Source organism: Gracilinanus agilis, chromosome 4 (assembly GCF_016433145.1).
Source record: "Gracilinanus agilis isolate LMUSP501 chromosome 4, AgileGrace, whole genome shotgun sequence".
NCBI lineage: Eukaryota > Metazoa > Chordata > Mammalia > Didelphimorphia > Didelphidae > Gracilinanus > Gracilinanus agilis.
The window spans coordinates 26,382,338-26,397,694 of NC_058133.1; the positions used below are offsets into that span (position 1 = coordinate 26,382,338).

At 43.6% G+C, this 15,357-nt stretch overlaps 1 protein-coding gene across 1 annotated transcript in view; it reads right to left on the reverse strand.

The window, feature by feature from the left end:
• Window positions 1-1,907: 1,907 nt before the first annotated feature.
• Window positions 1,908-15,357, reverse strand: part of GPX7 (glutathione peroxidase 7) — a 46,052-nt gene continuing 32,602 nt past the window's right edge. The window contains exons 2-3 of the mRNA XM_044674807.1: window positions 3,285-3,546; window positions 1,908-2,296 (exon numbers count right to left, since the gene is read on the reverse strand). Coding sequence (XP_044530742.1) covers window positions 2,133-2,296; window positions 3,285-3,546 — 426 coding nt within the window. The 3' untranslated portion in view covers window positions 1,908-2,132. The remainder of the gene's footprint in view (window positions 2,297-3,284; window positions 3,547-15,357) is intronic.

Sequence of the window (15,357 nt, forward strand, 5' to 3'; positions counted from 1 at the left end):
CCCCCTCTCCTAAAATAACAACAAAGTGGTGCCAACAAGCTAATGAATAGGATTACCTCCTCAGCAACCGAGTTGGGGAAAGGGGAGCAGGTTAGGCAAGCCTTGGCTCAGTCAAATGCCCTGAACTGGGAGCAAAGAAGCTGGGGTCTAAGTCCTGGTTCTACCCCTGATTTGTTGCGTGACTACTCAAAGCACTTCCCTTCTTTGGGCTTTAGTTTCCCCTCTGTAAAATCCCACCTGTCAAGGATGTTAGAGAGGCGATTCATGTCCAGGTATAGACTGGACTAAATCCAATGAGATCGTGTAGGTGTGGCATATTAAAACACCTACAGCAGCCACATTAATGGTAGTGACTCTTGTTCATGGCACATAGTCTCTGTGGGGCTTTCTAGCTCAGAGGAGCTGAGGAGATTCGGAAAGGCTTGGACTGCATGGTCTTCTGGGTCCCCCCACCCCACTGTAACATGTCAGGAATAATTCTGAGTTGGATCCCAAATAGGGCAGACAACCTCCTTACCCACCTTCCTGGGCCCTGGTGTAAGAAGAGATCCTGGGAGGACATTGGTTTCACAGCCACAACAATCTCCCTTCTGATCACACTAGAGCTGAGGTCAGGAGAAGGAAGGGTAAGGAGGGACTGCCATGAATCCTTGGGATGTAAAGCATAGAAGGAACATCAAAGACCATCTAGTTCAATCAGGCTCCATTTTACAAGTGGGGAAAATGAAGTGCAGAGCAAGATCACATGCAAAATCAGAGAGAGATTGTGTCTGTCCCAGAATTGGGATTAGCACCAGGCTTCCTTAAGTCTTGATTTTCACAGTAGTGGGAATCACCCTTGGGACTTTGATACTGTGATTTATCAGGGTCCTTCACCCCCTTCCTTTTCTCTCCCTCTCCTCCTCCCTCAGGTAGTAGAGTACTGTCTTTCCTACTTCCTCTAGCACTTGCTCCCAGCTCTGACCACATCAACATTTCAAAGCTGGTAGGTGTTTCTTATTGACAGAACATTCTGACTAGCTGGTTAGTTCCTATCAATTGTGAATATCTATTGATTACAATTCTTATTGGCTGGTGAGATTTGATTGGTCAAAGAGTTTTTATTGGCTATAAGTTCTTTTTGGTTTATAAGTTCCTTATTGCCCATGAGTTTTTATTGGATATTGAGAACTTATTATTTCTTGTTGATGAGTATTGGCTCCAAGTTTTTACTGGTTATTGAGTTCTTAAGAGCCACAAGTTCTCATGGGCTGATGAGGAATTCTTATTGGTTACAAATTCTTGCTGTTTACTGGGACTTCATTAGCTACAAATTCTAAGAGGGCTGATGAATCTTTGTTGACCACAGGTTCTAATCTGGTTACTCAGAACTTAATAGCCACAAATTCTTATAGGCCGAAGAGGACTTCTTTTTGGCCACAAGTTCTTACTGCCTCTTGACCTTAGATCAGAAGTTTCTATAAGCTGTTTAGTCCTTATTGACTCCACATTCTTATTAACTACTGAAATCTTAGTTACAAGTTATAATCTTTTGACTGATGAAATATCCTTAGTGGCCTCATGTTCTTATTGGCTGCTAAATTCTCATAGGATCCTGAGCTCTAATTGGTCTCAAGATCTTACTGGCTTTCAAGTTCTTATTGGCTGCTGAGTCTTTATTGGTCTCAAGTCATTACTTGAAAGAGATTCTGAGATACTAGTAGCCACAAGTTCTTATAAGCTTCTGAGTTCTTATTGGCTTTGGGTTCTTATTGGCTCTGTCTAGATTAAAAGTAGAAAATACATCACTTTTTTTTCTTTTTTTTTAACCCTTAACTTCTGTGTATTGGCTCCTTGGTGGAAGAGTGGTCAGGGTGGGCAATGGGGGTCAAGTGACTTGCCCAGGGTCACACAGCTGGGAAGTGTCTGAGGCTGGATTTGAATCTAGGACCTCGTCTCTAGGCCTGACTCTCAATCCACTGAGCTACCCAACTGCCCCCTAGAAAATGCATCACTGAAAACTCAAGTATTCTCTCTGGGTTTGAGTAGCAAGGCAGGAAGGAAGGAAGGAGGAATCTCTCCCTGCAAGGCACCTGTTGAAAAATTGGCATTCACATCTGGCATTGTGAGGTCAAAGGGAAAGTCAGAAATGATTATAATTCATCCTTCTTCCCCACGATGAGTTTCCCCACAAGCTCATGGATCTTGGGCCGAATCTCTTCCACCGACACAGTTGAGTCCCAGGCTCCCACCACTTTTCCATTTGGGGCTACTAGGTACTTCCAGAAATTCCAAGTTGGCTCTTCCCCGGAGGATTCTGGACAAAAGAGTGAAAAGTGAAAAGTGCATAAGCTCAGGTAAGTCTTCACCTCCTGTGATGGGGTGGGGACAAGATTTCTATGTTCCATAGATAGGACTTTCTACTCTCTTCACTTACTTCCCATTTCCTCCATGCCTTGAATTTCACCATTAGCATTCATCCCTCTAGCTCTGAACCTGTGAGAAAAGCACTCCATGTCCTGATAGGAAGAACACTGTAAATCATTCTGTTCTCGGTCACTGACCCCTCAGTGTGAGTGTCTTTCTGATCTTTTTCTGCAAACATGCCTCGATAGTGAAGGTGACTACATGCAAAAGGATGTTTTAGAGAAGCTTCCAGATCAGATACCAGTTGGACTAAGTGGCTTCTGATGTCTCTTCCAGTTGTGTGATTTGGATTTTCCCCTTTATTTTTGGCTGGTGAGAGAGAAGTAGAAAGAATGCCACAGACTCCCATTTCTGAGATGTTTGTGGTTTGCAATGTGCTTTCCTCACTATGAGCCTTTGAGGTGGGTAGTTCAAGTATTATTACCATCAAAGAAGTGAAAGGATGTGTCCAGGGTCACCCAGCTAGTATGTGACAGGCCAGGGATTTGAACCTAGGCCTCTTGATTCCAAGTTAAGTATTCTTGGTTCTATACCACACTGAAAGATTGTAGGGGTGTGGGAATCAAGATGAAAGGAAGACCCTAGAACTTTAATGCAACTTACTTAACCACCTACCACTATGGGGCAGGCACTGGGGATATGAATACGAAGGCAAAACGGAAAATAAGAGGCTGGAAGCGACTAAAGGGCCCAGAGTTACAGAGCCAGCTTGTGGCAGAAGCCGGGTGTAATAGATGTGTTCTAGATGCTTCTTGGACTGTTTTGAGTAAACCCTAAGGGACCAGAGAAACCTGAGACACTCTTTTCTGGGATGATTTCCTTGGGAGCCCTCATTTTGGACTAGACTGGCGGGGAGTTCCTTAGGGGAGGCAGCTCACCAGTTAGATACTTGAAGGCAGCATTGGCCCCAGCACCACGGACAGCGATCTTGCTGAACATTGGGAAGGACACACCATAGGTTTTCCTGGCAAAGTTCTCAATCTCCTTGTTGGTGTCTGGCTCCTGTTGGCCAAACTGGTTGCAAGGAAAGGCCAACACATTGAAATGGTGAGGCCCCAGGTCCCGCTGCAGCTGCTGCAAGGCTCGATAGTGCTGGTCGGTGTAGCCACACTCACTGGCCACGTTGACAACCAGTGACACCTGGGAAAGGAGGATAAATGCTTGTTGACTGACACAAAACCAGAGTCAGATGACCAAATAACACACAAGGGAAGAGCTATAGTTTCATATGAAGTCATAAATACAGACACAGGTACGAGAGCAATGACAAACAACATTCTAAAGGGTCTTCTTGTCACTGAGTCTTCTCCTGGGCTTTAAGGGAGATAAATAGTTTCAATAAGATTCAGTCCGGGTCTTCATGGAGCCTACCATCTTGCAGATTCATGACACAAATACATCTAAGTGTGAGACACAATGGTAAATGACATATACTAAACATAAATGATATATACTAATATACATGGGCTTATAGCTATACACACATACATGAAGATATGTAATAGCTGGCACTTATATCAGGCTTTAAGGTTTACAAAGTGCTTTATAAATATGATCTTTTATGTACTGTCTCATTATATATTATATTCACATAATACATGTAATAGATCTAGGCATATACGTATATATTTCCATATATACATATAATTTATCATCTCTATGCAAAGAACTCCTACCCCTAATCTCTCTTTTGAATATCAGAACTATTTCTTAAGCTACCCATTGGACATTTCCAACCAGATGTCTTGTAGACATATTAACTTCAACATTTATTAACCAGGACTTTCCTTTCTTCATGCCTATCAGCATCTGCTCTGCAAATGACAGACTGGAGCCCTTGAGAAGTGATTGGTCCAAGATATGTTAGAAACAGGTCTTAACAGGTTTTTTTAAAGGTCTTCCTGACTGAGAGAATCTCTATCTATCTATTTGTGCAGCACTTCTTCTCATATCACCAGATGTGTAGGGCTGGACTTGGGATTTCATTGGTGAAGGGAATTAAAATGAGGAAACTCTGTCTCCCAATTCAGATGGGCATGTTCTTGGCAACTCATAGTCTTGGAGAGTGGCCTGGAGAACTGAGAGCTGAAGTGATATGCCCAGGATGAATCAGAGGCAGGACTGGAACCCAGATTCTCTGGACTCTCTAAAGAGAGCTCTCTACCCATTATGTCACCCTGCCTCTCACAGTTTAATTAGATATAGATACCTATAAACAGAGAAACATGTGTGGGAACCACACATATACAATATTCTCCCTCTTCTTCAAGGACTAACTGGATGACTACTTTTTTGAGTCCAAGTTTGTACACATATGTAAGCATGTTCATTTATATGTCATATACATGATGCACATCACACAAGCATGCACACATATATACATACATAGACAACCCAATGGATTCTCAGACTAACCCAGAATCACTGTATGGCTGGCAGAGTTGGGAGGAACAACTGGAATCCTCTAGTTCAACCAGGACCAACTCTACTTGGATCCTCCTTTGTTTCTACACTTCTTCCATTAAAAAAAGAAAGAAATTTTCATTCTCAGGGATAGCCTTTAGACTCAGGAAGTCTTCTCTACTCAGTACCAGCTCTTCCAAGATGGAGATGGGGGGTGAGGAGTCTGATCTCTGGGGCAGGGCCAAAATCTGACCTCTCCCAAACCAAACACTGTCTTGTTTGGTATATATATATATATATAATTATTATATTACACATAATGTATATTATGTATTATACATATTATATATACGTATATTTATATTTTCATAATGGGCCTTGCTTTATTTATCTGTCAAAAAGAATAATAATAGCACACATTCAGGCACAGGCTGGGTTTTAAATTGCTTCCCCTATCCTATGTCCTGTTTCCCGACTTTACCTTATAAGGAGGGAGGGTGACAATACGGCAGGCCTGTGATTTTGTCCAACAGCTGCAGATTGCAACCTGCCTATAACTTAGTAGGTAAGGCTTAGGGTATGTTAGTGGCTATTTGGATAATATTACCCAACTACATGACCATAAATGGCGAAGCTTGTGAAGAGCCTTGAGTCCATGCCATGTGACGGTCACCCCATATGAGAAGCAGTGGACAGACCTAGGCATGTTTAGCCTGGATAAAAGAAGACCCATGGGGGATGGGAGAGCTCAGTTCAAGGCTCTGAAGATCTGTCACTGGAAAGAGTAGCTGGAATGCACTAAGGGGCCAAGAGATGAGGATAGGAAAAACCCATTTGAGAAGTGGTATGGACTGCCTCAGGAGGGAAGTCCTGGATTTCTTCAAGGAGCAATCGAATAGCTACTTTTTAGGAGTTTGAACAGGTTGGAGTAGAGTTCTTTACTGTGGTGGTATCTTAGATCCCTTTGGTAGTCCAGTAAAGCCAATGGACCCATTCACAGAATTGTAGTTTTTTAGTAATTCAAAGAAATGTTAAATTTCAGAGAGAGAGGTCAATAAAAATAGATATTTTCCCATCTGAGTTCCTGTATCTCCCTGAAATCTCTCCATGTGTGTATGCTAGATTAAGAACCCCTAGACTAAGGGAATGCATTCCCCAGGTCTTTTCTAACTTTATAATTCTATTATCTCTTAATAAGCAATAGCATATTAATATAATAGTAGAATACTCTTTGGGCTTAATCAACCACCTATCAACATTAGGAACTTCTATGATGGGAAACTCTATTAGGGCCTGAGGATATAATAACAAAAGGAAGATAATCCTTGCCTTTTCTTCTCATGGCTTTCTGAGGCTGACAGTAGCCAATTATGCCCATTTCACAGAAAAGAATAGTGAGTCTCATAGTGGAGCTTGGACTTGGCCATGGCCAAGGCAGGAAGGAGCTATTTTGGGGTAGTTAGCCTCACAGGCTTACAGTCAGCCTCTATAAAGTGCCTCTTGTGGGTTCTATCCAGTCTGGCAAGGTATCTCCTAGCCTTACAGTGTACCTCTGGGGAGCCCCAAAGGGGTTGAAGGCATCCTAGGCCAGCTTGGCAGTAGTTCTGTAATGTGGAAAGAGCATTGGGTCTGAGTCGGAAGACCTGGGTTCAAATACTGCCTCTGCCATTTTGAGTATGCCTTAAGGTAAGCCATTCTCAGTGTCTGAGTTTTCTCCTGTATAAAATTTTGGGGGGGGGTGTTGAACTACATGACCTGTGAAATCCCTTCTATCCATGTTTTTATCATCCTCCTAGCCTTTTGGAATAATCCCCTTTCTGCCCATTGGTAATATGAATGGGGCTGGATTAGGTGGTCTCTGGGGGTCTCTTCCACCAGTGTGACCCCAGTTGGACTGAGCTATCTCTTCTCCTTCTTGGGTCTCAGCTTCCTGCTATGTAAAATGAGGGGCTGAACTAGGTGGCTTCTGGGGTCTCTTGCTGCTCTAGGCCTGAGGTCCTGTAGCTGCTGCCCCAGAGAGGGGCTCTCCAGGCCTACATTATTCCCATTTAGGGCCTGCCTGCCTGCTCATCTAGCTCAGACAGCAGATGTCAATGTAGCAGGGCTGCGTGCGCATCCGTCCTTGGCCTCGGCCTTGGCCGCAGAGTGACAGCAGCATCTGCACTGAGCCCGCCCCCCGCCCCCCGGAAGGCAGCTTCCCCGGAAGTGGCCGCCGCCTACCCGCAGCCTCGGCCGCCACCGTGGCAGCAGCTGCCACGCTGGCCCTGCAGACAGCGCATGCGCAAGAGCCCCTGCCTGCTGGCCTTGGCTCCCGCCCCAGTCACATGGCTGTTGGGAGGCTCAAATGAAAGAATGCTGCCAAAAATAACGCTTGGGGCCGGGAAGCGCCAGGGGGTGGGGGGAGTGCTGTTATTAATTATTAATAAAAGAGAGCCCCTGGGCTGCTGGGCCCCGCACTGACGTCAGGACGCCTGGAGCGCGCCACCTGCGGTTGGCCGCAGCTGCCAATCAGGGGGTTCTGACGGAGTGGACCAGCTGGGCCCGCCCCGGGAGGGGTTCGGGGGTCTGCAGGCCCCAGCCAGTGGGGGGACTAGTGTGACTAGCTAATTTGATAAACTCACTCCCGATAAATGGGCAGAGGAGGATCTGCCGGGGGACTGTGCGGACCCGTTTACACAGCGGCGGCAAACCCCGCAGCCCTGCGGACCCCACCTCCCAGAGCCTGAGACCCCGGCCTGGCTGTTTAGGAAACCCTAGGGCAGCTGTTAAGAGACCCTAGGACGGTTGTTCCTGGGCTCTGGGTCGAGAGAAGGAATGATGCATTAGGGCGTGGCGGACCCTGCCGGCAGCCGAGTAGCAACAGCAGCTGCAGTTGCCGCAGTGCTCCCCCCCTCCCAGCCGTGCCCATGCCGCAGTGCCGCGGTGCCTTGTGGGAGCGGCTGAGGCTGGCTCCCCGCCCAGCCATCTCAGGCGAGGGGCCGGGGGCTGGGGGGCGGGGGCGGCAGCGGCCTTGGCGCTGGGCCTTTGCAAACGTCTGGCTGGGCCGGGCTGGCCGGGAGGGCCCCAGCCAGCGCCTCCCCGCCGGGGCCTCCCCAGCCTACGCGCTTGGGGAGCCTGGCAGGCTGCCCAGCCGCCCTCCCTCCCATCCACGGGTGGAGACTGTCTTCCCGCCAGGGCGGGGCGGCCAGGCCAGGAGGCCCCAACAGCTGCGGCTTTCAGCTCTGAAGCCCTTTTCTGTGCTAGGGTCCATGGCGGGCCCCATTCCCAACCCTCGCTGGTGGCCTCCCCAGCCTTTATGGGCCTGGCACCCTCTGATGGCGGCAGGGGCCCAGCCTGGGAGCTGGAAGGGTCTCCTGGTTCCAGGGTTTGGGAGGGAGGGAGGGAGCTGCCTGCCTGGGGCCCTGGTCACTGGCAGGCAGGGCAGCGGGGGCCTCTGCTTTCAAGCAGGGGGCTGACTTAGCCTAGCCCAGAGGGGGATGGATTTCCAGGGAAAGAATGTCAGGCACCACATCATAGGATCAGAGGATTGAGGCCTGGCAGGGGCTGAAGAACAAAGGGCATTCGAACCAAGAAGATGGACTAGCACAGCTGGGAGTGAACGCCAAGCTTAGAATGTCAAGGTTGGGAGGGGCTTCCGGACCCAGAGTGTTGGAGCCCCCAGGGCCCACAGGACCATCAAAACTGGAAGAGACCTTAGCATAGGAAATGTGAGAACCTGAAACTTTGGAGCTAGTAGGGACTTTAGAACCCAGAAGGTCAAGGCTGCAATGGCCCTCATAGAGGGGCAATCAATAATTGTTAGCATGGGAAGGGAGATGAATATGTTGGACTTTCAGCTGAGAGGGAACTCAGAATATATTATCAGAGTTGGAATGGGTCTTAGAACATAAATAGAACGTGGAGGTACAAGGAACATAGTGCCCAAGCCAGAAGAAGTATTAGAACATAACATTGGAAAGACCCTCAGAATATAGAATATTAAAAAAGAATGTCAGAACTGAGTGGATCCTTCCTTAGTCAAGAAGCATTTATTAAACATTGTGATAAGCACCAAAGCATCTAAGATACACCTTAGTCTGGGGACCATCAGGGTTGGGTGGGGTCTTAGACCATAGAATGCCAACGATGAGAAGGACCTTGGATTCTGACTCAATGGACAGATCAGGAAGCTAAAACCCAGTGAGGGAAGAAGAGAGAACTGCCCTTTATCATGCAAGTGAGCAGGGCCAGGAGTTGAGGCCAGGTACTCCTACTCCAAGCCCAAGCTGTCCCTACCACATGCTGCCTTTGTACATGGTGGTCCCGAAATAGATGTGTTAAATTAAATTTAAAACCAAACCCATAGGAGAGAATTTTTTTTCACTCATTCAATTCTTATAAGCCTTGCTAGGTGTTCAACCTGGTACTAGATATTAGGAGAAATGCAGAATCAAATAAAACACTGTGCCTGATCTCAAAGAATTTCAAGCTGACTCAGAAGACATGACATGTATATAAATGACCATAACTCAAAAGGAAAACTGAAAAGTGTGCAATAAGGGCATCAAGTGCTATGATCAGATGAGATTCTTTCCAGCTGGGGGCACCAGGAAAGGTTTCCTAAGAGGAGGAAGAGCTAGAGAGCCAACATTTATGATGGACCCAGAAGAATGGAAAGGGAAGATTCTCCTCTTAGAAGCTGACATTCATTGGGTGTCTTGACATGGATCTTTCCTTGAAGTCCTTTTCCAAGGCTTCTTGAAGGCACAGAGCTAACATCCCAATTCTTAAAGGCTAGGGCAGTGGATTTGGAGGGGCTAATGATGGGCCATACTACATCCTAGGAACCATTCTAGCTAAGGCAGAAAAACTCAGCCTATATCTGCCTCAGCCTCAGAAATGGTAGTCCCATATATCCTCCTAGAGGGACTCCACTGAAGATTAGAATTTCTCATTGACTAAATTATAGGTCTTTAAATCATGAAGTTATTCTGCTTGACATTCTGTGTATAGCAATGAAACCCAGATAATATTAGCCATTGGTTTCCCTTACTTTTGGGGAAAGTTTCCCTTACTTTACATGACTAAACCATTCCTCTTACAATCCTACCTCTTTCTGATGATATTCTTTATGCCAGTTCTACGCAACTTGGAACCTGTTGCATCCTGCTTATGTCCCCTATAGGCCTCTCCGTTGCATTTTAGGTGACCCACAATTTTAATTCTATGACTCACACCATACAGCATCATGGAAGAATATTGATGTAAAAAAGGTGGGCTTTTAATTCAGTGGAAAGCTTGAGGTCATTAAAAGCATTACACAATTTTCCAAAGTCAACCCAGCCCACTCTTCCTTTTGTACATTTCTGGTCCCAGTTCATTGTCCATCTGCAGTGTCTAAGATTTATATAGTGACGGACCATTTTGGTTAAATGGCAGATTATCCATCTAATCTCACATCTTATTTTAGACATCAGGTATCCTTCATCTTCTTGACTCCCGTGTGGACAGTTAGGCTGAGGTCTTTTGTGTTAGCATGAGTATTGTCAAGGGATTCGGCAATGTTTCAGAGCTAGATGTAGTCAGCATAATGTCATCTGCAAACAAGGACATCTTTGGGGGTCAGCATCTATCCTCTTCTGTTTCACTTTTTCTATGAATCAGTCTATACAAGTCTTCTCAGAATTCTTTGAATTCTCTGTAGTAAATTTTAAAAGTAGAGCATTCCACTGTCTGTGTGCCCTAATCTGTTCAATCATTCCCTAGTTGATGGATACTACGTCTCCTTAAATTTTTTTTCTCTATTGCTCCTTACCATTTGGTTAGGCAATAATGTTTCTTCCATCATCATCTTTTATAGGATTGTATAAATATAACCTAAGCCATTGTTGCTCTTGACTGTCATATCATTTCCCTTGACAAGAAGATCAAGTATTTGCTGGTGGAGATGGTTTTTCTAGGATTGTTTGGTATCCTCAATATGGTTATTTATTTTCTATCCTTGAGAAATGATAATAATCTGTGTTAACAATGTTTCCTTTTATCCATTTCCTCTTTGGGGGCATCAACACCTTATTTATGTAGGTCAAGCTGGAACTGCCTCAATAATGTTATATCTTCTTCCTATTTTTATTCTTTTAATTTGGTGTTAATTTTGATCTTTACACAGACAAATCTATGGATTGAACGTGCACAGGCAGCTGATTTGGAAAAGGAACTCATGTTGGTAACCAGACATTTCCTATTTATAAGTATTTAATCACTTTCATTTTCTATGACAGGCATTGTGGTATGGTGAATAACTAATAATAATAATAATAATAGCTACCTTTTATTTAGCACCTACAATATACCAAGAGCTAGCTAGATGCTTTACAAATATAACCTCATTTGAAGTAGGCACTTCTTTTATCCCCAATTTACAGATGAGAAAACTAAGACAAACAAGGGTAAGTGGCTTGTCCATAGTCATGTAGCTTGTAGGGCACTGGACTTGGAGTAAAGAAAGACCTGACTTCAAATCCCACCTTAAACATTTACTAGCTCTATGAGACTAAGCAAGTCACTTAACATTTCTCACCCTTAGTTTCCTCATGTAAAATGAAGATGCTGGATTGGATGGCCTCTAAATCCCTTCCAGCTCTAAATCTATGATTTAATTTAGCTCTCATGATGTTCTGCACTTTCCAGCTCTCTTCTCAAAAAAATATTCATGAAATACAGGTATCTATCACCCACTGGCCCCTCTCATTTCTTACTCCTGAAATAAGACACTTTTTTTCCCTACTGTCTTCCTCCTTTATACCTAATGTGGCCTTCAAACCCCCCAAATATTAGGTGTTCATTTAATTTGAAGGGTCTTACTGTGCTCTCTGTAGACTTTATCTACCTCATCATTCTCTGTAACAGATGTTGGAATTTAAGCTGTAAATACCCTTATGGTGGTCTTGTTGCAAATATTCGTCATGAGCATTACAATGCAGGACGTATCCCATGAAGTGATGTTCTAGATGCTTTTGGATATGGGACAGAATCAACCCTGATAACTCCTTTCTTTTCCTCTTCATGAAAATCCTGTTTAGTATTCTTCCACTGAGCTACAGCTGCCTTTGTTCTTCTGGTTTCATTTGCAGAAAGATTGTCAAGAGGATATAACTGGTTCCTTCCAGCAGAAATGACATGCTAATCATTGGACAAGGATCTCATATTCAGAGAACTGACATCTACATCATTAATTACTGATGGTCTAAAAACTGGGATTCAAATAGAACCCTATATCCCCTTTCCTACCTCTCTGACACCATTACTACAAAAAAGAAGGGGACACATAGAACCAATGCCATTTTGTACTTTTTTTTGGTCATGGGTTGTCATTCCAAGCTTACTGGGAATGAGATTCCTCTGTACTTAGTTGGGTTGGTCCTTAGAAAGTAGATACAATCTGTTGCTAGAATCATACTCAGGGCCTTTCTGACATGGTAGAACCTGCTAGAGCTTGCACCCTGCCTGTTAGAACGTATGGTCACCTACCTATCTTCCATGATGATGAATTGGAGGACTAGGTGAAGAAAATGAAGCCCAAGTGATAATAATAATGATGATAATACATACCTAACATTTATAGAGAACCTACTATGTGTGAGACACTGTGCTAATCACTTTATAAACATTCTGTCATTTCATCCTCACATTGACTCTGGGAGGTAGATATTATTATTAATCCTCATTTTAGAGAAAAGGAAACTGAGGCAAACAAGGATTAAATTATTTGCTCAGAGTCACAGAGCTAGGAAGCAATTGAGGCTGGATTTGAATCAGGTCTTCTTGACTCCAAGCCTGGCACTTTACCCACTGAGCTACCTAGCTTCCCCAAATGTTTTAAGTATATCCAAATAATGACAAAAACCTAGAAGACTTCCAGCGCATTGAATGGACCCCGTATAGAGTATTTAAAGGAAGACATAGAGGCAAAAGTCCTAAAGCTTATCACATAGTAACCATTTAACAAATGCCAGTTAATATGAGATAAGAAAATCTAGATGGGTTATAATATATGAGGTTGAAAAGAGGATCAACACTGTTGAGATCATAGCTCCATGGAAGCATTATAAAGGGAGACATTATGCTGAATATCTGTCACCAGTCTCAGCTCCTTCTGAGCTTTAGAGAGATTAAGCTGATTCTTCTAGGACTGTCATGCATCTGAATTCATCCTTGGTCTCTTGCTTTTACTTTCACTTCCCATACTTATCCTTTTAAAAAACTGGTTAGTTGGTGAGCTCCTGGTGCATCCACATCAGTCTTTTTAGATAGTTTTCCTTTGAACAGCCCCCCAAGAGACCCATCATTTCCTCCCCAGCAATCAATTTCTCCTCATTACTAAGAATAAGATCCAAAATGGAAATTTCTCTAGGCACTTCCTCCATCTTTTGAAGGATGGATGATATTGTCAGGAAGGCATTCTTAGTTACTCTCTTTTTGTCTGATAGACAGAGCCAACCTATGGATGAATAACCTAAGTCCTATTCACAACTATAGTATGCCAGATGTGTTTCTCAAACTTTCTTCTCTTTTTGCCTTCTTTCTTTGTGCTTTGGAGGAAATGCAAATGACGGTATTCCTTTAATTTATTCTTTCATTGATCTTTGCCCTAATAATTGCTTCCTGGATATCCTCAAATGAATTTAATCTTCTTAATAAATAGTATTTTCTTTTTCTCTTTTCATCCATCCTGCTCATTTTAGGTAAATGATACCCTTCCAGAATGATATTCTAAACCAGGGCATCATCCCACCAAATCTTAGTGAGAACTATGAAGGTGAATTTTCCTCTTGAGGTTAGTATCTTTTTTCTTTTGAAGGTTTTGTTGAGGCCCCAATAATTGCTCTCACTTTCCAATTGCATACGCACCAACAGTACACTCACTTGTGATAGAAAGATAGAATGTTTATTAAACATATATTATGTGCCAGGCACTGGGGCAAGTACTAGAGATACAAGTACAAATAAACGAGATAGTTCCTGCCTTCAGAGAGCTTATATTCTAGTGGAGGAAGATAGTAGATAAAGGGGGATTAGAAGGAAGAAATGACTACACAGTAGCATGATTTGGAGCTAGTGAGAGTACAGCCAGACAAACTAAATCAACGCAATTGCCATGTCAGAAAACATATGCCACATCCTGTACCTGTTGTCCACCATTTTTCTGCTAAGAGGCATGAAGGATATTTCAAGGAAGAGAGAAACTTGGGTATGTCTATAGGTGGCAAGGAAAACAATATAATGGGGAGATTGAAGATGGGAGAAAAGGGAGAGGTATAATTAATAGGACAAACTCATGGAGGATATAGAAGGGGATGAGATTAAGAGCCCAAGTAGAATCCATCAAGTTTTCTGAAGTCATGATTGGTCACTCACTGTAGATTTTATTTCATTTCACTGGTTACTGCTAGTTTATTCATTTGTGTATAAACATTTAAGGCCATTCAGTTTTGTTCACCTGGCTTCTTTGGGGAGTATTATTGGATCTACCACAAAATTTGTTTTATCTAATCTCAACTAAGTTTTCATTGCCATGTGGCAATCCTGCTTATCCTCCAATGGTCCTCCATCCATGTTCCCTCACCTGCAACTATTCTAATACTTCTCTTGCAGGGTCCCTACATCATCCCCAATCCCTCTTAAAATATTTGGCTTCACCTTCTGTGCTAAGAAAATCAAGGGCCCACTTGTGATGTGCTCCCTCATCTCCCCTACCCCATACATCTCAACTCTTTTATGGCTCCTCTTTTGCATGGACAATCTTCAAGGCAAGAGTAGCCTTTTTCATCAAGGCCAACAACTGTCCTTGGGCACTCAACCCCATTCGTTTCTGTATCTTCTAGGACTTTCCCCCAGGAATAATAATAATAGCTAGTGCCTATATAATACAACAACTGTGAGAAGTGTTATTATTATCCTAATTTTACAGATAAGGAAACCGAGGCAGAGAGTAATTAACTTGCTCAGGGTCACACAGCTAATAAGGTCAGAAATGAACAGAGATCATTCTGACTCTAAGCCCTATGCTCTAACTACAGCATCCAATCATTCCCTCCATTTCTTTCATCTTCAGTCTCTCTCATTCTACTGGCTTTCCAAAACGTGGCCACATAATAAACATTTAATAAATGTTTGTTGATTGATTCATTCTTCCATGCTCCCTACAAATATACTTAGATCTTTACTTGGTGGGATATCACCTTAAACTATCATCTTCAATATGCCCTCCCCTTCCCTTCAGAAGGTCCTCCTTGAAGGCAGGCACTATCCATTTTGGCTTGCATTTGTATCTTCAGTACTTATCACAATGCCTTGCACATAATACATGCTTAATAGTTGCTTGTTTTCTTATCTTCATTTTCAAACTTCCAAAGCTTTCTTCTTTACCACCCACTCACTTTTGGTGATGGTGGTGTTTTCCATCATTTATGAGTTCCTCTATGTGTCCCCTGTAAACTTCCTTTCCCATCATCAAATCTTGCCATGGAACAAAGAAATGCAATGAAATAAAATCAATCAGCAAATCCA